We start from the raw sequence: 19443 nt of genomic DNA, 5'->3' as shown, positions 1-19443 counted from the left end.
AAATGTTCGGGGGGTAAAGGGTAGGCGATTTTGGGGGCCCCCTAGCCTTACTCATCTTTGGAGCTCTCCAGTCCTCTTTCTGATCTGCTGCTGTAATCACACGCATGGTGACTTTAGGAGGCCCTGCAAAGTGAGTTCAAAGGAGAAAGGACGAGAGAAGCTCACCCACTTTCATAGAATTAAATCTCATTAGCAAAGGGCTTTGCAAACTGAAGCAACAAACAAATTCTTCTGTTGCAATTGGGCTTTTATTAAAACACTTTATTTAACATTTGAAATGCCAACGGCATGAGAGAAGGTCAAGCTCTTCTTTGGTTCTTTTGGAAAGGGCAAAGCCATCCCGCACATGGGAACACAGGGTTTATAGGCTGCATTCAAGAGCCCAGGGAGAGACAAATAAAAATCGTTTGGTCAAGATGAGAAAATATAAAATCAACATCCTGGGAAGTTGAAATCCCAGGATTCCATGTATCCATGGCCTGGGGGTGCTCTCCAGTGCAGTGCCTGGTTTAATGGGGAGATAAACGTTCATTCTTATAACAACGAAAGAGACCTGCCAACAATGACAGACCAAAATTAACTGCAGCTTTGACCCTTTTGAAACAAAAGCTGAGCTGCACTATGTACAATCACACCGCTTGATCTGAGAGCGTGCAGTCATTTCACCACCAGCTCCCAGTGCAAGGCAGGCTCAGGTCACAAGGGAACTGACTTCTGGCAGTCTTGGATCTGGGCCCCAGTGGAATTTTGCTCACATTGCATCATGGCACCATCAGACAATTTGACACAAGGGTGTCCCTGTTGCTCAGCTGAGACCTCAGGACTAGAATAGCAGGTCAGGACTGAGAGGGGGGCTTCATTTTAGGGATGAGATGCATTGGTAGGGAAGCCCCAGCTTGGCAGATCAGGGGAGGGCTGCAGTTCAGGGTGGAGGTATGTTAAGAGATCTGCGTGAGATCTCAGATTTGACCAGCAGGGGGTGCTGCTGGTCACAGGAGAGGTAAAGCCGTGTGGTGGCCCAGGACTGGAAAGCTGTAGGCCTGCACTGAGGTGTGCTAGCAGAGCTCTGCAGAGCAAGCTTGCTCAGTTCCTGGCTCAGGTTTGAGAGAAGCTTTCATTGGCCTTATACACAAACCTCCTTGGAAACCACCCCCAGAACATGGAATCCATGGAGAGTTGGTCAGCGGGCCACTTCCCCAGCAATGCCAGAACCTCCTTAGTCCTGAACAGAACACCATTTCTAAGGGCACCCTCACATCGGCCCTCTCTCCCGTTGGGACCCAACTCCCCCTCCCCTGCCGCCCGCCCGAATCTGTGAATGCAGAGAGCCAAAACGCAGCCAAGCAGCAATTATTCTGAACAGCAAGTGCTAGGCAGAGCAAACCCTGCTCCTCCGGGCCCTGCTGAGCTCTGACTGCACCTCTCTAATTTTACGAGGTGTTTGGCTACTTAAACACCTCTTGCCCACGTCCTGGCAGTAAACAGTTGAAAGGTGTGTGAGGAGCTAGGAAAACACCTGGCTTTCTTCCCCGCAGCGCGCGGCTGTGGGAGGAGGGGCCCTTCACCGCTCACAAAGGCACTGTTCTAATGCTGCCATGCCATAACGGTTAGCCAGCTCCTTGCCCTGCTGTAAGACCATCACCTCTCTGCATTGCTGGCTGGCTCTGTCCAGCTCCAGCAACACGCCCTGCAATGCCGTAAGGAGATCAAAGTCCACTGAGACCGGGGCAGCTTGGCCCAATAACTGCAAGAGGTTGTCTAACCAACGTGACTGGAGGACCGTTTGGGGCAGCCAGGGAAAGAGCGGCACGCAGCTGGCAAAGGCCTGCATCCCCAGGAACCACAGCTCACTGAGGTCCGCCCAGGCCGCCTCATAGGCTGGTGACACAGCCAGGACCAAGCACTGGCTGGTGGGATCTGCCCGGGCAGCATGGGCCTGAGAAAGGAAGCAGATAGCGGCTTCGAAGAAGTTCTCGGCTAGTGGCGTCCCCTGGAGACCTGAAAAAATGGGAAATGAATTAATTGGCCAGGCCAGCTTGGCATGCTCCCAGGAGTCAGCTTGCTACAGGGCTTTCTTCAGCAGGTGCAGAATAGGTGATAGGGGAGTTCCTTAATCCACGCCTTTCCAGCACCTCACAGGCGTACCGCATGTTCTTTGCTCCATGAGGTTTTGGTTTGTTCACTCAACACATCTTTCCAGGAACAGGACTCCTGACCCCAAACTGGGCAGGTCACCCCTGCTGTGCAATCTCCCCCGAGCCCAGTCCCGTCCCATTGACAACAAAAGTGCTCAGCTTCGTCACCAGGATCACTTCTTACCTGGAGAAGTGTCAAGGATCCTGGCCATCATCAAGCCCAGCGTGGTAACGTTGGCTGCTAGAACAAGGCGATCTCTCTGGGGCAGCAGAGCAGGGAGAGACTTCAGCAGCGCATCCATCAGGGAGGAAAAGCATCTGTCTCGCCTAGAGAGAAAACCAACCCAGAGAGATGTGCGCTGAGCGGAGCCGGAAGCACCCAGAGGTGCCAGGCTTAACCCCGAGGCAGGGAAGCAACACTGTCACAGTGGGAAAGTCCCAATCCTAAACCCTGGAGTCCTGGGCAAACCGGATGCATGTTTTACAGCAAAGTTGGTGCCAGAAAGTGGCTGTAATCAGGACTCCAGAGGGCGGTGACAACTCTAATTCTTTCTCTCAGTGATGTCCCAAACGATCACACTCCTGTTACAGGTCAAAAGGCAATTTCTTTCCGTCCTCGCACCACAAACTGCACCTGGGCCCTGAGGTGCCATCAGAGCTCTTTCTACCTCAGAATCACCCTGCTCATTGTCTATGATGTGGAAGGAAGAACAAACTCTGGCTTGTCCCAGTGGCTGGGTCTGGTCTGCAGGGCTAACACGAGCCCACGCCTGTTGGTGGCTGACCTGATTCACACATGCAGAATGTAGAAACCTGAGTAATGAGGCACCCTTCTAAAAAATCCCTTTTGGACGAGGTCTGCATTTTGAGGACCCAACTCCTTGCCCAGAAGGGCTGGATTCAGCTCTCTCTAATGCAGCTCAAAGCACTGGGCAGCGTAGCGCTAGAGCAGCCGAAGGGAAACCCTAGCTCTGTCACATGCCTCCAGCCTGACCTGAGAGTGAAATTCAGTGCCATGGCACATGGAGTTCTGGCCTCTCTTCTGAGCCTGCCAGTGGGGAGCCAATTAGTGACATGCTGGGAACTAGCCTGAAACCCACCAAACTCCTCTCTCCTGGCACCTTCTTTCTTCTTACTAAAGATCTTAAAACAAGTGGATTCCTGCAGTTCCAGGTTTGTTACCTGACCAAGTCTGGAGCGGTCACCACAAGGTTAAGGAAAACTCCACAGGTGGTTTGCAAACTGATTTCTATGCTGTCTGGAGGAGCAGAGGTCTGGGGGTCAGAGGCCAACAACTCCCACTGGTGCAGGAAATATTGACACAGCAATGCTGGAGCCCCCTCTGAGATAAGGATTTCCCGAGGTCGGTCCTCTGCCGTCAAATGGCACAAGCCAGGTAGCAGAAATCTGGAGAGGGGACGGGGTGGGAAATACAGTAAAGGAGATGCAGTTAGCTGGTTACAGGCTGACATTTCAATCTGTTAAAAACAAAATGAGTGCATGGGAGAATGGAACATAGGAATGATCAGACTGGATCAACCCACAGGCTATCTAGTCCAGTGTCCTGTCTCCAATAGGATGCTTCAGAATAACATGCAAGAAACCTCACAGCAGGCAGATGTGGGAAATCTGCTCCTAGGACGGTCTCACCCTAACACCTAATAGCTAAGCTCTGATGCAGGAGGTTCTGGAACCCTTCCAGAACTCTTTGCTGCATTAACCGTTACAACTCTGGCTAGTCTTGTTATCGGCATAATCAATCAATCCATCCCGGAATCTTACAAAGGGAGTTCCAACTGCCTCGAACAGCAAACGAGGAATCCATGTATGCCGCTGAACTACAGTCAAGCTGTGAAACACAAGGCTAGAAGCCTGGTGTGTGCACTGCAGTGCCGTCCAGGAGACCCAGGTTCAACTCCCTGTCCTGGCCCCTCGCAGTCACAGACTGGCTGGAAGTACTGTCAAGTTTATGGCATTCTGCCGAAGGTCCCCATCCCTGTGTGCTACTTGATCTCCAAGCGCTAGGATCACACCAGCAGGATTATTCAGCTCAGAAAGAAAAGGTGCTTTGAGACTACAGTGGCATGTTCTGTACAAACCCTACGACTGAAAGAGTGGGGTTAACAAGAGTGAAAAATACAAAATCTGATCGGCCCCCTTTGCTTTGAACAAGGGGACACTGGAAATGAATGGCTGGGAAGTTTAGAACAAAAGGAATGCTAGTTCCCACTGAATGCAGTCAACCTGGGGAACACTATGTTGCAGGAGGGGATGAAATCAAATATTGTGGCAGGACTCCTAAAAACATATGAATGATGATCTTCTGCAGTTCTGCTAAGACAAGAAGTGTCAGCTCTCATGCTCCAAGACATTGGCTGTTGCCCTGGGGCTCAAGAAGGGATTTCTCTAGCCACCTCATGCAGAGTTGCACAAGTACATAGATGTATTATGGGCTTTTTCCTTCCTCTGAGACATCAGCTGTGGGCTGCTGCTGGAAGCAGGATACAGACTTGATGGCCCCACAGTCTGATGTGAGCTAGGTTTCTGTGCCAAGATGTAGGAGTACCTCAGGCAGCAGCATAACTGTGTCTATCCTGTGCTTGAGATACTCACCTTAGAGCGTCTCTGGGCCACACAGAGCCCTGAGGGCTGCCCAGTCCAGCCAGCTCCGCCGCATGCTGGGATGGGCTCCTGGCTTTGTCCCCCTCTTGGAAAAGCGTCTTTGCGTACTGAATGAGGAAAGGCAGGAGGTCACAGATTTCCTGCTTGAGGGAGGAGGTCTCTTCAGCCAGCCAGGCGCCGAGGATTCGAACAGAGGCAAATATGAAAGGATCCTTCAGCTTCTGCTCTCCCACCTGCCCAGGGAACAAAACAGGCATGAGATGACGCTGCAGAGGGGAGCTCTGGGAGCAGAGGCTTTTCCCCATTTCAGCCTCCCCTATGAAGTGAGGCAGGAAACCCTGGATGGCCCTTCCCCTCGGCGCTGAGCAGTTAGTAAAGGACAGGAAAACACTGCAGGAACAGCTGGGCTCTGCAGCTCACTCCAGTGAGGTAAACTGATAAACGCATTTCAATTGAGACATACTTCCTTTCAGCGTTAAGTCTTGACACTCCCCCGAAAGCTAGCGAACTGGGCCACCTTGCCCTTCAGCTACACAGGGAATGAAAATTACACTGCTCCTAGGTCCAGGACTTGCTGTATTCAGTCCTGGACCAGAGTCAGCACTGCTAGACCAATGGACCAGGGACAGGTTTACAATCTCCTGGGATTTCTGATGCTAGAAAGCATTGATTCCTGATTCTGGCTGGTCTCTAGACAGCAGCTGACAAATATCTTTTTCCTTTGCAGGGAAAACGGAGGCACCAATATGAGGATAATCACAGTGTTCATGATTCTGAATGTCTCGTGACCTGTCAGATCTGAAAACACTTTGAGAAGACCAGTACAGATGTTTTTGGAATCAGTGAGAACTGTTCCAAGCGTCTGGGTGATGGGAACAGGGAGCAGAAAGGAGCACCTGGGGAGGGGATTATGTCAGATAGGGAAGCTGGGGATACAGCTTTTAAACTACATAGAAGAAAACAAAAACACGTAGAGGCCAAAGCAAACTCTCCCTGACTTCCATGAAAACAGGCATGGGCCTGTGTGCATTTGGGATCTCCCAAAACCCAGCAACAGCGAGATCTCCCAGTGACTGACCCCACAAGGCAGGCATGCCAGGGAGGGGGGCTATTTCCAGTCATAGCTTTACCTGTCTCAGGTAGTGTATTACAGCCCCAAATGCCTCCTCCATGATTCTCACTAGTTGCAATTTCTGCGCCTCCCTCAGCCGCGGTTTCTCTTCTTTCATGCACTCCAGGATCCCCAGCTCAATAAGGGTGTAACAGCCTGTTACCACCTCCTGCTTCCCATCCACATCTGCCGGGTCCAGCTCCTCCAGGGACAGACGGACCTCCACACAGGCCAGGTTCACCAGCAGGGCCAGGAACTTGCTCCCGGCCCTCTCCGTTGGGATCCATTCTGAGCCACAGGCCTGGGTGAGGCAGGCAGCAAGCTTCAGTGCAGGGTCTCGCTGGGACTGGCTCAGTTTGCTGCTCAGGATGCTAGCCAGGCCTCTGTAAAGGTTGCAGAGGCACTCGGAACCCTGTCGGTCCCGGGCGAGCAGCAGCGCTGGAGATACAAAGTGAGGCAGAACATCACACAGCTGGAATTTGGTCATGTCTTCAGCCTGGTGGAATTCCTCACTGAGCCTGCTCAGCACAGCCATGAGGTCAGGGGTGGCTCTCTGCCAGCACTTAGTCTCTGCTATGGCTAGAAGCCCCAGGAGCAGCTCAAGGGCGCGGTCACAGCCGTAATTGCGATTCACGTAGGCCTGGCACAGAGCTGACACGGTTCCCTGGGATACCAACTCTTTGGGGCCCCTGGGAGTGCCCATGACAGCGCCCAGACACTGGTAAACGTCATCGATCATGGAGCTCGCGGACAAATCGTCTGGATCAGATGGGGAAGCCAGGATGTTGTTGAAGGTCGGGATTTTGTTAAGGATCTGGGAATGGCTGGCTAACTCCGAATCAGTGCAGAAACATGCCAGCAGAGTGAGGCCAAGTCCTCGGAACATGTGCTCTGGACAGCCAGTTGGGGGCTCCCTGGAAGCAAGAAGCCGGTTTGGGAACGTGAATCCAACTGCATCAAAGATCCGGCGACGGGTTCTGGAGTCGACATCTCCCGCTCTGACCGCTTTGGTCACCTGCCAGACAAACCAGGGATCTGTGAGCAGCACAAGCGCACGGGCAGAGGCCTTGCTAGGAGCTCTTTGCAGGGCGGAGCAGTTAAAAAAAGAGACCAGAGGAACTCGTTCATTTATACAGTGAATATACCCCAACCATCCAGCTGCCCCGAGATCTGCACAGCAGCCTGGGCACCTGGACAAAAGGTACAGCTGTGAACACTCACAGCATCTTCCAGCTGAGCATCTCCGAGTGCTCTGCTAACACCCATTAACTCTCACAACAACCCCATAGGGACGTGTTTTACCCCCATTTTACAAACAGGAAGGTCAAGGCATAGAGATTTGGAGGAACTTGCCCAAAGTCTCATTGCAGGTCAGTGGCAGAACTGGAAATAGAACCCAGGAATCCTGACTCCCAGTCCCCTGCACTAACAATTCTCCCTGCAGGGACATCTAACCGATGGTGGCTGTTCCTACGTTTGTTTCTGAAGTGGCTGCACTCTATTGTGCCAGCCGGAAATGGACTCTTACCAAGAGCAGGGCTGCAAACTGCTCACTGTCATGTTTTGCGTCTCTGAGCACACTCAGGCACCGCTCCAGCGTTGCATTCCTTGTGCTTTCACTGGCCTCGGGAGAAGCTCCTGAATGGGAAGTCATGATGCCAAGTCCACCTGTGAACACAGAAAGGCAGCGTTTACCAGACCAGAAAGCACTGGGATGGGATGGGGCTGCCAGTCCCAATGGAGAAATCTGGTATGACGGAGAGACGCTCTAAGTAAGAAGAAGAGTCAGAGGGGAACGTGACCGAGATGTTTAAGATCACTGAGAACTAATGAGAGCCCCGTCATCACCCTGCCCCATAATCAGAGAACAAGGATTAAATTAATCACAAAAAGATCTAAAAGAAAAGGAAAATGTCCCTGCCCATGTGCTCAGTCTGTAGAATTCCCCACTGCAGACGGTCAGCATCTCAAATGCAGTGGCTGGATTTGAAAAGGAGCTGGGTTATTTTATGGCCCATAATAAAATCTGTAGTCATGTAAGCTACCATAAGGGTAATCAAACATCAGGCTTCAGGGCATAAGCTGATGAATGTAGGAATCAGGAAGGAATCTGCAGCATGGTAAAATTGGCCAGGTGTTATGGTTGTTGCTTTGTGCATTTATTTGAAGTATCAAATATTGATCACTGCCAGATCAATGGACTGATTTGGACTACATGGTCTATTCTTATTTAAATAAAGAGAGAAGAAATTATTAAAAACCATTTCAAACTAAGGGATGCCAACTTTTGCTCATTTCGAACCAAATTTATTTCTAGCTTAAATTGTAGGGTGGCGCCTTTCTCAAATGCGTATTCCACGCAGGCTGCTGGCAGCTTTCTTTTGTTTGGATAATTACATACCAGCAAGCTTCCTTAATTATAGTACGTATTCGAGTGGCTGGACTCAAGAATCTGTCATCAGCATTTCCATTACAAACCACAGTTTCAGAGAAGTTTATTACTCGGCTATAAACATTTGTTCCAGGCTCAAACATGGTACAGTGCTTCCAAACCCACACATGAAAAAAGCTTTTAAACCAAATTTGGTTTAAATTGTTGAGGCTATTTTAAAATTACAGAAGCACTAGACAAATAGAAAACAAGAGTGTGGATATTTTGTATGCGTGCTTCCACTGCTCAACAACAAACTTTGTTTTTTCACAAGGATATTTTGCAGAGTTGGATTCTTTTTGGCATTTCACATCAAAACAGCCACAATATTTGGGGGATGAAATCTGTGATTGTACCCGAGTCACTTTGCATAAAGCTTTTTAAATAGCCATTTGGTATTATGGTACCACAATATGTAAATCAGCATATACTAACATTAATGTGTATTTGCATATTACAGATGTACCTCCTGAGTCATAAATCTGCCTATTAGACTAAATGAAGGAGTCCTGAAACTACATATTACTGGAAGCCTGACTAAATTAAAGTGTGTGGATGGGTGAGAGAGTGCTAGTTTTAGCAGTTACATTTCCAGAGCTCCTCTCCCTCTGGAACAATGCGCATCACTTTATAAACTATTATATAGACATCATCCACCACAGAAATGCAGCCACCTCTGGGATGGCAGGCAGCCAGCGTTTCACAGTGCACAGCAATGCTATAGAACTGTGTCATGGTAGTAGGTGAATCCAAACCAAGGGGGTGACATTGTCAGAGGCCATAAAACAATTGCCTGTGTTGAAATTAGACCAGCTCTAAGGATCTTAATATGCACAAGTAACCAGGGCCTCCGCTTCGTGTCCCCCCCATAACGGTGGCACTCCCAGCAGCACAGAGTCCCTCGTCCCATCCAGCACAGATTCAGAGGGAAGGCTGTGCCATGACAGGCCAACACCACGTCCTGCAACCCCTGGATCTCCTGCACCCTGCAAGTTTGGGCATCACGACCCAAGGCTTTATGCATCGCCATGTGGCGGCATTTCCCAGGGCCCTATTAGTGGGCTTCTGGGAGTCAGTTGCCTTGTTAAAAGACTGGGGCACGACCCCCCAAAAAACTGTAGGGGTGGGTAGAAAGAGTGACCAAGCTTGACTGTCTGGTGAGATGGGCTCCTGTCCCTGGGGGTATCCTGCCTGTCCTCCCCCCATCCAGATGTGCCTGTCAACTCGCTTACATACCATGCCCCCCCATTCATCCAGGCCCTGGCCGGCCGGCCAGCCTCCCCCCCCCCCCGGGATCTGGTCTCAGAGGGGGCTGACTCGGAGGCTCCCTCCATTCCCCCAAAGTTCCCCTCATTCACAGCTATGAGAGCCTGAACACGCTGCCCTCACATCAGCCGCCAGCCCCAGGGCCCTCACCTCACAACCGTCAGCCTCTCCCTCCAGCCAATCAGCGAGCCCCACGCTCCCGCTCTAGCCAATCGCGTGCTGGATTGTTAGGCGGCGGGTGATGCAGCCGCCGCCATGCCGAATATGGGCAAAGTCCGGCGGTAGGACTCCCCCGCCGCTCTCCGCAGGCAAGATAGTCCCGCGAGGCCCTTTCCTAACCGGGCGGCTCCTACGGGGCAGAGGCGGCAAGCCCACGCTAGAGACACAGAAACCACCGCTCTCCGGCGTCGCCGCGTCTGTTTCCGCTTCCGGGTACCTGTGTGTGGGGGGGGTGAGGTTGTCTTTCCGGGTCAGAGGTGAACGAGTGCCCGCCCCCCGCCTGCTGCTGAGTGAAGCCGAGAGAAGGAGCCCAGTGCACGCCCAGCTCCTCGGGGATCTCCCCAGCCCCGGGCCCCCCATGGAAGCGGGGGAGGAGGCTGCGCGGCCCGCCGGCGAGAGGCGCTGGAGGCCTGAGCCCCCCCTGCCCTGCGGGGAGCGGCGCGGGTGAGGGCGCGGGGGCCGCGCCTGGGGCTCTCGGCGTCCCGCGCGGCAGCCCCGGGCCCGGGCCCCAGCGAGAGAGCCGCCCCTGGAGCTCCCGGTCATGTGCCCGTGGTAGGTACCGGCTTGTTAGGAGAGCCGCGGTCCGCGTGCTCGGCGCTGCGCAGAGCCAGTGGCCGGGAGTTCCGCAGGCAGCGGCTGCTGGGCTCGCTCCGCCCCGGCACCGCGGCGCCCCCTCCCGCCCCCGGCTGGCCGGGTTGGGCTGGGGGCCGTTTCAGTTGGAACTTGGCGGTGGGAGAAAGGCTGCGGGACTTGGGCTCGCCGGCTCGGGCGCTGATCGCACCGGTTCTGGGCCGCCTGGGGTGCTAGCCCCGGGGATGCGTTGCCAGTCTGAACGCTGAATTATTATTTTTTTAGTCGGTGTTCTTCAAAATAAAACGGCTAAAGGGATGTGCCTGAGATTAACTCTTTCCAGGACAAACGAATAGTGTCAGTGTCAACTGATCATCTCCCCAGAGCTCTCATTTGACTCTCCATTTTTTTCAGGAAATTATTTTCTCCTGTACAAAGCCAAGCTGGCTTTCGCATTCCTAAGAGTCAGGAAGGTATGCTATCTAGAGCTGCATGCAGGCGAGAGGGAAAAGGAGCAAACATTTGTTTTGTTTCCCTTCTCAGTTTGGAGTGGGGGAGAAAGCACTGCAAGTGAGATAATTTCAGGCTTATTCGGAGAAGTGTTACTTTATTTTGTACAACAACTTTAGGATGTACTGTTCCTAAATTATGTACAATTGCATAGTAGAAGGAAAAAACAAATCAAGAGACCTAGTAATGGGATAAAGCCTGTCAGATGAAAGTAGACACTGTAGGTATTTTCATTATTGAACTCAGTATCTGTGTACCAGTGTGACTGCCCAGACAAAGCTCACATGGTAATGTTTTGTAAAGTGTTATGTTTTATTTTATTCTCTTTCATCTGTTAAGAATAAGTTGCAGTTACAAACGCTCCCTGAAACATAACATTTTAAATACATATGCAAGGCAATGTATACAATTACAAGCAAAATATATACTTTAAAAGGTTATCTATTCAGTGTGTTTACTAGGTTGTCCGAGTTGTTACTTAAACAAAAAAAAATCCTGATTACTCAGACTGAATGTCTCATTTCACTGCTGTTACGATGCTGATCAAACACACTTTATTGCTGTGTACACGAACAGACTGCTACGTAGCTTGCAGACCGGATTATGACACATCTTCATCGATCTAAAGACGTTTTAAGTAAACATTGTCCCGTGATCCATGCAGAAAGCTGCAGCAGCAGAAATGGAATTTTTGGTTTTGGCTGTGCTTGTAACACGCAGGACAGAAGTGTTGCAAACTTTCTTAGCTTCCTAATGGTTAAATCCCCTCCCTCCAGCTCCCTTTTCCCATTAGTTACCTTGTGAAATTTTGTTGTTAAAAACTATGTTGGCATCAACAAGAATTATCTATTGTCCATATTCCTGTCTGCTGCTATCGGCCAGAATTCTCTCCCTAATTCTATAGAAATTTCCTTAAGAATATACTGATACTCAGCTCTATAATAATGATGATTATACTACTGAATCTCATCTGAGGAATTCAAGGTGGCTTACAGACATAAACTACATAAGCATCACAATACCCATATTCTGCCTTGTAAGGTAGATATTTGATATTATATTTTAGATCATTAACTTTTCATGTCATTCACATTTCTGAGCAATACATCTGATAGTTTCTTCCATTGATTTGGACTTTGATAACATATGATGTTATGAAAGGACTTGAGTGACAGATCTCTTCAGAGCTAGGTAATGTTACATCTGGACTCTTATTCTCAGTCTGAGAATGAGGCTAGTCAGGGATCGGAAGGAAAACTGGTCAAACTCCAGTTATAACTTGTTTTTTGTTTTGATGCCGCCCTCGTTCTTGGCACAGGTGAGACCTGGAAATTCAAAAAGATTGAACTTCTGGTTTGACCATTAGTGCCATCATCTGTGTCCTTAGAAGCAAAATTGGCTTTTAATTGGCTGTTTTATCAATGCTGCTGAACTTTGGTCTGTCTTTGTTTCTGGCTGGTACCAGCCAGCACAAATAGCCAAGTGATGACATTTTGTGCTGCCCGCCTGGCAGATGTGCTGGGCTTATTGGTGTTTGTCTTATCCAAGCAGCTCTGGCTGGGTTTCAGCTGCATGTTGCAGATTTGAAAGGGAAGTTTCCAGAGTGCGCGCACAGAATCAAATGGATTATAATGATGCAATTGGGGATTTTGCTTTTCATGCTTCAGAGATGTAAGTGATGGTGTCTAAAGGGCTTGTGAAGGAAAACCAAATTTCTTGACTTACTGCAGTACAAACACAAGAAACGAAGAGCTTTTCTGCTACTGTTGGTTTCATTTCAGATCTCTCATAATACTGGCAATTACTTCTCTGCAGTTGGTCTGAGTCATGATAGATAAGATTGAACACTCCTTTCCTCCCCCAACTTCTTTAGTGCTTTCACCTTGTCAGCTTCATGAAGAACCACCTATAAATTGTTTGGTGCATGATTTCTCTTTCTTGTGTGTTTATAGAGTCCTGGTTCTGCCCACGAAGGCCATGGAGAAGAGGTTGGAAGCCAAGTTCAGCATTAGCTTCTGGATTTTATCAGGACGTTGCCTGGGAAGTTTTCACCTGTTCTACATGTGTGCCTGCCTCTGTGCCCTCTCTTCATCTACAGGTGAGTATTCAGTTCTCTCGCTGAGCTATTTCTGTGCCTCAGTCTAGATTTAGCCCCTTGATTCATTTTAAATGTTTGAAGGGTGGGGTGTGTGAAATCTGTTAATTACCAGCCAGACATCCTAGCTAGTGAAATAGCCAAAAAACAACAACCCCCAAAACAACCCACACGCAAGTACCTGTGAGGAAGGGGGGGTTAACCACTGGTCTTCCTAGCAAAGTATGTCCCTAAGCTGTTAGAAAGGTAGGCTGACCAACACATTTTGTAGTAAAATGGTGATTTTACTAACCCTTTCTACAGCACTATTTTATTACTCTAAGGGCTTGTCTACAATTAAAACGCTACAGCAACACAGCTGATCCACTGCAGCACTTCAGTGTAGACGCTACCTATACCGACTGGAAGGGTTCTCTCTTTTGGCATAGGTAATCCACCTTCCCAAAATGTGGTAGTTAGGTTGACGGGAAGAATTCTTCCATTGACTAGCACTGTCTACATGGGGACTTAGGTCAGTTTAACAGCACTGCTCAGAAGGGTGAATTTCTCACTCCCCTCACCAAAGTATTTAAGCCGACCTAATTTTCTAGTGTAGACCTGGCCTAAGATGACCGTGCTGCTGACCTGATAATCTTTTAAATAAGGTAGTCAGTAGCAATCTCTCTGTAGCTCCCAGGCTACTAACAAAATTCTCCTTCAACCTGAAAAAAAAATTCTGTTCTCCACCTAGCTCATATGCATATGTGTGTCTGTCTTGCTCAGAGTTAAGAATCTTTTCCAAAAGAGAGGAGAAATGATACGGTGCAGAATCCCTTCATTTGATTCTGGGTTGAAAGCCAAAAAAGTTGGTTAACCTCGTAATGCTTAAAATCTCCACAAAGACAGTAAATCAGTTCAGTGACCTGAATTTACTTATAGAATCAAAGCAATGTAAGTTTGGAAGGGACCTCCAGAGGGTATCAGGTCCCACCCCCTGTATTAAGGCAGAACCAAACATACCTAGATCATCCTTGACCGTTGTTTGTCCAGCCTATTCTTAAAAACCTCCAGTGGCGGGCATTCTACAACTTCTATGGAAGCCTATTCCAGTACTTAACTATCCTTGTAGTTAGAAAGTTTTCCCTATAATCTAACCAAAGGCTCCCTTTCTGCAGATTAAGCCCATTACTGTTTGTCCTACCTTCAGTGGACAGGGAGAACAAGATCGCTCCCCTCTTTATAACAGCCCTTAACTTATTTGAAGACTGTGATCAGCTCCCACTTCAGTCTTCTTTTCTCTAGAGTAAACATGCCCAGTTTTTTTAACCTTTCCTCATAGGTCAGGTTTTCTAAACCTTTTATCATTTTTGTTTCTCTCCTGTGGACTCTCTTCAGTTTGTCCACATCTTTCCTGAAGCGTGGCATGCATATTGGACCCAGTATTCTAACTGAGGTCTCATCAGGTGCCAAGTAGAACAGGACAATTCCCTTCCTTGTCCTACATCTAACAGTACTGATAATACACCCCAGAACTATATTAGCTTTTTTTGCACCTGCATCACATTGTTGGCTCATGTTCAATTTGTGAACCACTATAACCCCCAGAACCTTTTCTGCAGCTCTGCCACCTGGCCAGTTATTCCTATTTTGTAGTTGTGCATTTGATTTTTTTTTTCCTTCCTAAGTGAAATATTTTGCACTTAACCTTTATTGAATTTCATTTTGTTGATTTCAGACCAGTTTCTAATTTGTCAAGGTCATTTTGAATATTAATCCTGTTCTCCAAAGTACTTGCAGTCCCTCCCAGCTTGGTGTCATCTGTGAATTTTATAGGCGAACTCTCCACTCCACTATCCAAGTCATTAATAAAAATATTGAACAGTACCTGACCTAGGACTGATCCTTGGGGGACCACATTAGATACGCCCTCCCAGTTTGATAGTAAACCATTGATCACTACTCTTTGAGTATGGTATTTCAATCAGTTGTGCACCAATCTTATAGTAATTTTATCTAGATCATATTTCACTATTCTGCCTATGAGACTGTCATGCGGGACTGTGTCAAAAGCCTTGCTGGAAATCAAGAACGTCACATCTACAGTTTATCCCCATCAGCTAGGCCAGTAACCCTGTCAAAGAAGAAAATTAGATTGGTTTGACAGTATTTGTCCTTGACCATGCTGGCTATTCCTTATAACCCTATTATCCTTTAGATGTTTACAAATTGATTGTTTAATAGTTTGTTCTAATATCTTTCCAGCTGTGGTTAAAAGGTTTTTGTTCTTATTTCCTGTTCGGACTTGGCCTCCCAAAACCCTGAAAATGAAAACTAAATTAGTTACTTGTGCAGGATTTTTCATTTGATGGGTTTTTGTGCATGTGTGTTTAAGATTCATGTTTGAGATTTCTAGATCGAAGCATTTTGTTGCATTTCAGGCTTTCCTGTTAGGAGTTTCCTGTTTTTAATAAAGTTTCAGAACCCAAAGCTGTTGATTCTGTATTGCTCTGAGCTTCGGGTACAGCATAGCAACATTTAAGGAGTAAATAAGAGTGTGTCTATATGAGACAGTGTTAATAGTATAAGCTAAGGTGTGAATTTAAACTGAGAGTTGTACCAATATAACTCTGCCCGCTGTGACACACTTTCTGAGGAACAAAAGTGCATTTTTTTCAGTTTAATTTACACACTTTGGAAGGGGTTTAAGCTAAATCAAACAAATTCACACTCACCCAAATAAGTGTTCACCTAATGAGTTATTGGTATAACTATACTGGTATAACTGGCAAACTTTTTCCATATAGACAAGCTCTAAATCATTAACCTGAACTTCAGTGTAAGAAGAAAAATCTGAGTGTGTTGATTATCTAAGTACCCTCACAGGATTGTAGAGCTTAGTGGCAATGGGCCCCCAAAAAAAAAAAAAGTCTAAAAGAGTTAACTATTATCTGGTATTTTTATAAGATAAAAACACTGGTACCTAAAACAGTTAAGAAATATTTATTACAGGGCTTGGTAACTTTAGTAGAGATCTACTAACTGTGGCCCCAGTTCAGCACAGCACTTAAACACATGCATCTGTGCTTTGCTGAATTGGGCCCTGGAGGACTAAAACCAGCAGATAGATATGAAAGATGAAGTTGGGGGCTCCACCAGCAAGGTCCAAGGGCAATGGCCTGTGAGAAGGCCAGTTTTATTGCCTGTCTTAGCTACTGGGAACGTAGAGGGTTCTTGGATTTTTAGTAGCCTGCTGTCTCTGGAGCCTGCTTGGGGGACTCCATCTTTCAAATCCAGCCTTTATCTATTTAGGGGTGTGATAAATGTAAATCTTCTCCCTATTCTATCAGGTGGATCAGAGAAAAGAAATTTCTCTCCCTTCTCCTCCACCGCACCTCCCCAATCCCAGAGCTTTCTGCCTGTTTGATGAGGTGAGGGAAAGTCTTCACTACTCTACCGTACCCCTCAGCCTCTTATTTTTTGTGCATTATCCTCCTCAGTAAATAACTCCAATACCTGCCTCTGTTGCCACTCACAGCTCTTCCTAGCAGCAGTATGAAATTGATATGGTTCTTGATAATTTCACACTAAGGCTGACTGACCAGTCAGTAATTTTACGCAGTAGAGATACTGAAGCTGTCTGTCTGCAGACTCTGGAGCGTAGCCATGGTTGACATTTGGAAGTTTGTGTTTGTAACCGTAAGCACTAGATGTTGTTTTTTTTTTTTTTTTTTTTTTTAATGACTGAAAGCTTAAATTTTGAATAAATTAATCCTTGTTCATCAGGAAGAACTTCCAATTCTACACTAGTGTATAGGCAATTGCTTGCTTTCCAGCTCCATTTTATTGCAATTAAAAAAGCAACAGCTCATTGTTAAGAAATGATTAAACAGTTGCAATATGTAATTATTGATAAGGTGCTTTTTATGGTGCCACAGTAGCTAGTTGTAGTTGTGCAATTACAGCAAGGTGTGAGAGGTGGATTTTTGGTTGACATCAAGATAACCTGAACAGTTTTCCTCTGGACTTATCTTTCTGCGTGTGCAGCAGATTGGTTCCAATTAACATTATTGTATCCCAAGAACATTTGAATTAAATGTTTAGCTGACTCAGCACCAGCAAGCAAAAGTAAATCTTGAACTAGTTCTACTGGTCCTGCTCATGCATTACTCCAAACCACTGCACTTTGACTTGATTGGCATTCCCTATTCAAGAGAAACCAGGATTGGAGTAGAGGGGATGCTGTGGGTCAGGACTGTAGAGCAATTGCAGTTGTGTGCAGTCACTTGACTGGAGTAGCAGAAAATGCTGTAGGTCAGGTTTGAGTTATTGCAGGGCGGTGTGAGCAGAATCTCGCAAAGCTCTATCCATGGTATAGCTGGTTAAACCAGTGCTATTAGTTGGTTACTGATTTACTGTACTGACTTTGATAGTAATCTGATTGCATTCAGACTGACCGTTCCTTTAGGGGATTCTAAATGAGGTCTCTAACAAAGAAATGGCTAGGGCCCAAGTATTCCCAAACAGGAGAGAGCCTATATCAATGAGTTCACTAATGTCAACAATTAAAGCACAGAGGGTGCACTTCTAACTCGTGGCCTTGAAGTTCCATGTAAACGCTGCATGTTCTTAGACCTCCTACAGAATTTGATGTTGTGTGCAAAGATTTGGTGTAAGCAGTGCAAAGTAACTCATTGTTGCAAGAGGTTGAATTTTGATAAACGACTGTTTAAGTAGTTTAACAAAAGAGTTCTGTGGTCAGGCTCAAACGCTGCTAGAGATCATCTAAAATCTGAGACTGTCTCTTTGGCTAGCAAAATACACACTTGGCTATTCTGTAGTGCCTTTCCTTGCACTATTTCAGAATAATTATTGATGGGCTATTTGAGGCAGCAACAGCTGTGACTTGCCCAAGGCCATTGGCAGAGTCAGCATTAGAATCCAGGACTCCTGATTCCCAGTCCTCTGTTCTGACCACCAAATCCTACTGCTACAGATACACACATGAATGTTGTTCTACAATGTACTAAGATTTTAGACGGCCAATTAAAACTCTTCTTGTACCACAACATGAAATTTCTTCTGTTTTTGTTTCTGTATTTCCTGCTCAGCTGGAGATAGTCTCCATGACTTCCCTCTGAGGGGAAATTGGAAAGACTGGGACTGTTCAGAGAGAGGAAGGAAAAAATGAGGTATAGCAAATAATGAATGGCATAGAGCAGATGCACAGGGTAAATAGAAGCACCCATTTATATAATGCAAGAACTAGGGGGCATCTAATGAATTTGGAAGGCAACACATTTATAAACAAACAAAAGAATATTTGTTCACATAGGCAGTTTATGGACTTCATTGCCATGCGATCTTGCTGAGACCAAGAGCTCAATAGGACCAACAAAGGATTAGACAAGGTGTATGGATAAGAAAATTCACAGGCTAAAAAAGCTATAAGCTAAAAAGCACGCGGCGCTGAGCACGCGGACCGCAGCTCTCCTAACAAGCACCCAGCTGCAGGCAGGCGAGGCCAGGGAACATGTGTTCTGTTTTCACTCACAGTTAAAAGCCAGGTAAGAGCCTAGTTTAGCCCGACTCCCTCCACCATCCACACAGAAACCTCTATCCTGGGTTTGCAGGTACATTACACCCTTCCCAACTGGGGAGGAGGGAGCTAGAGCGGGGTAGGCAACCTACGGCACGTGTGCCAAAGGCGGCACGCAAGCTGATTTTCAGTGGCACTCACTGCCCGGGTCCTGGCCACCGATCTGGGGAGCTCTGCATTTTAATTTAATTTTAAATGAAGCTTCTTAAACATTTTAAAAACCTTATTTACTTTACATACAACAATAGTTTAGTTCTATATTATAGACTTATAGAAAGAGACCTTCTAAAAACGTTAAAATGTATGACTGGCACGCGGAACCTTAAATCAGAGTGACTAAATGAAGACTCGGCTCAGCACTTCTGAAAGGTTGCCGACCCCTGGGCTAGAGCCTGAGCTTCATTTTAATTCAGGCTGGAACCTGCCCATTTTGCAGTGAGCATGCAGGCCAAGTCACTCAAGTGTTGGTAGTCCTCCAGCGCCCCTTCCACAATTCCCCCGAAGGCCAGACACATTCTCCCACAACTGACTTGGAAAGAGTCCTAGGAAGTCTCAGCACAAAGGACCCTGGCATATGCCCCCAGACACCACAGCAAGTGCAGAAACAGTGAGGACACAGTGACGTGTATAGGGCTGTGCTGAGGGAACACTTGTACCTGGGCTAGGCTAACCTGGGTGCCAGTCACCTAAGTTAACTGCAATGAGGACACACCCACAGAGACAGACTGCCGTGCTCACAGCAGGGGCTCTCGCTTTCTCCCAGCCAGAGATGGGGTTAGCTGGGCTGAGGGGAATTTACAACATCTGTCGAGGAAAGATCAAGGTGTAAGGAAGACCCTGATGTATTGGCCTTTTATTGTTTTTACCCTTTGCTCTACAAGCTTTGTATCTTTGTATCTTTGTACAATG

The 19443-nt window shown here is 47.3% G+C and overlaps 2 protein-coding genes across 3 annotated transcripts in view; one reads left to right on the top strand and one right to left on the bottom strand.

Annotated features, from left to right (window-relative positions):
* Nucleotides 1–229: 229 nt before the first annotated feature.
* On the bottom strand, nt 230–10024 carry NCDN (neurochondrin). The gene is made up of 7 exons (XM_005298389.4): nt 9716–10024; nt 7397–7536; nt 5888–6883; nt 4749–4990; nt 3318–3542; nt 2320–2462; nt 230–1998 (listed from the first exon to the last, which is right to left on the bottom strand). The coding sequence occupies exons 2-7, from the start codon at nt 7520–7522 to the stop codon at nt 1562–1564; spliced, it is 2169 nt and encodes a 722-aa protein (XP_005298446.2). The 5' UTR covers nt 7523–7536; nt 9716–10024; the 3' UTR covers nt 230–1561.
* A 9-nt stretch (nt 10025–10033) lies between these two features.
* KIAA0319L (KIAA0319 like) overlaps nt 10034–19443 on the top strand; it is a 52385-nt gene continuing 42975 nt past the window's right edge. Inside the window, exons 1-2 of one of the 2 annotated variants that reach the window (XM_008167124.4) lie at nt 10034–10336; nt 12817–12962. In XM_008167124.4, coding sequence (XP_008165346.3) covers nt 12842–12962 — 121 coding nt within the window. In that variant the 5' untranslated portion in view covers nt 10034–10336; nt 12817–12841. Of the gene's footprint in view, nt 10337–12816; nt 12963–19443 lie in introns of those variants that run through there. The other variant, XM_065576915.1, reaches the window with a different exon arrangement.

Source organism: Chrysemys picta, chromosome 23, assembly GCF_011386835.1.
Source record: "Chrysemys picta bellii isolate R12L10 chromosome 23, ASM1138683v2, whole genome shotgun sequence".
Lineage (NCBI taxonomy): Eukaryota > Metazoa > Chordata > Testudines > Emydidae > Chrysemys > Chrysemys picta.
Note: the sequence above shows the minus strand (reverse complement) of the source record. Positions and strands in the feature narration are given on the sequence as shown.

What these genes read in the sequence shown, in the direction of transcription:
- NCDN (XM_005298389.4), bottom strand. Translation starts at nt 7,522, where the DNA reads ATGACTTCCCATTCAGGAGCTTCTCCCGAGGCCAGTGAAAGCACAAGG. An exon ending in TAATACACTACCTGAGACAG is followed by an intron (nt 4,991 to 5,887) that starts GTAAAGCTATGA and finishes TTCCCTGGGCAG; the next exon opens with GTGGGAGAGCAGAAGCTGAA. An exon ending in TGGCCCAGAGACGCTCTAAG is followed by an intron (nt 3,543 to 4,748) that starts GTGAGTATCTCA and finishes TCCCCTCTCCAG; the next exon opens with ATTTCTGCTACCTGGCTTGT.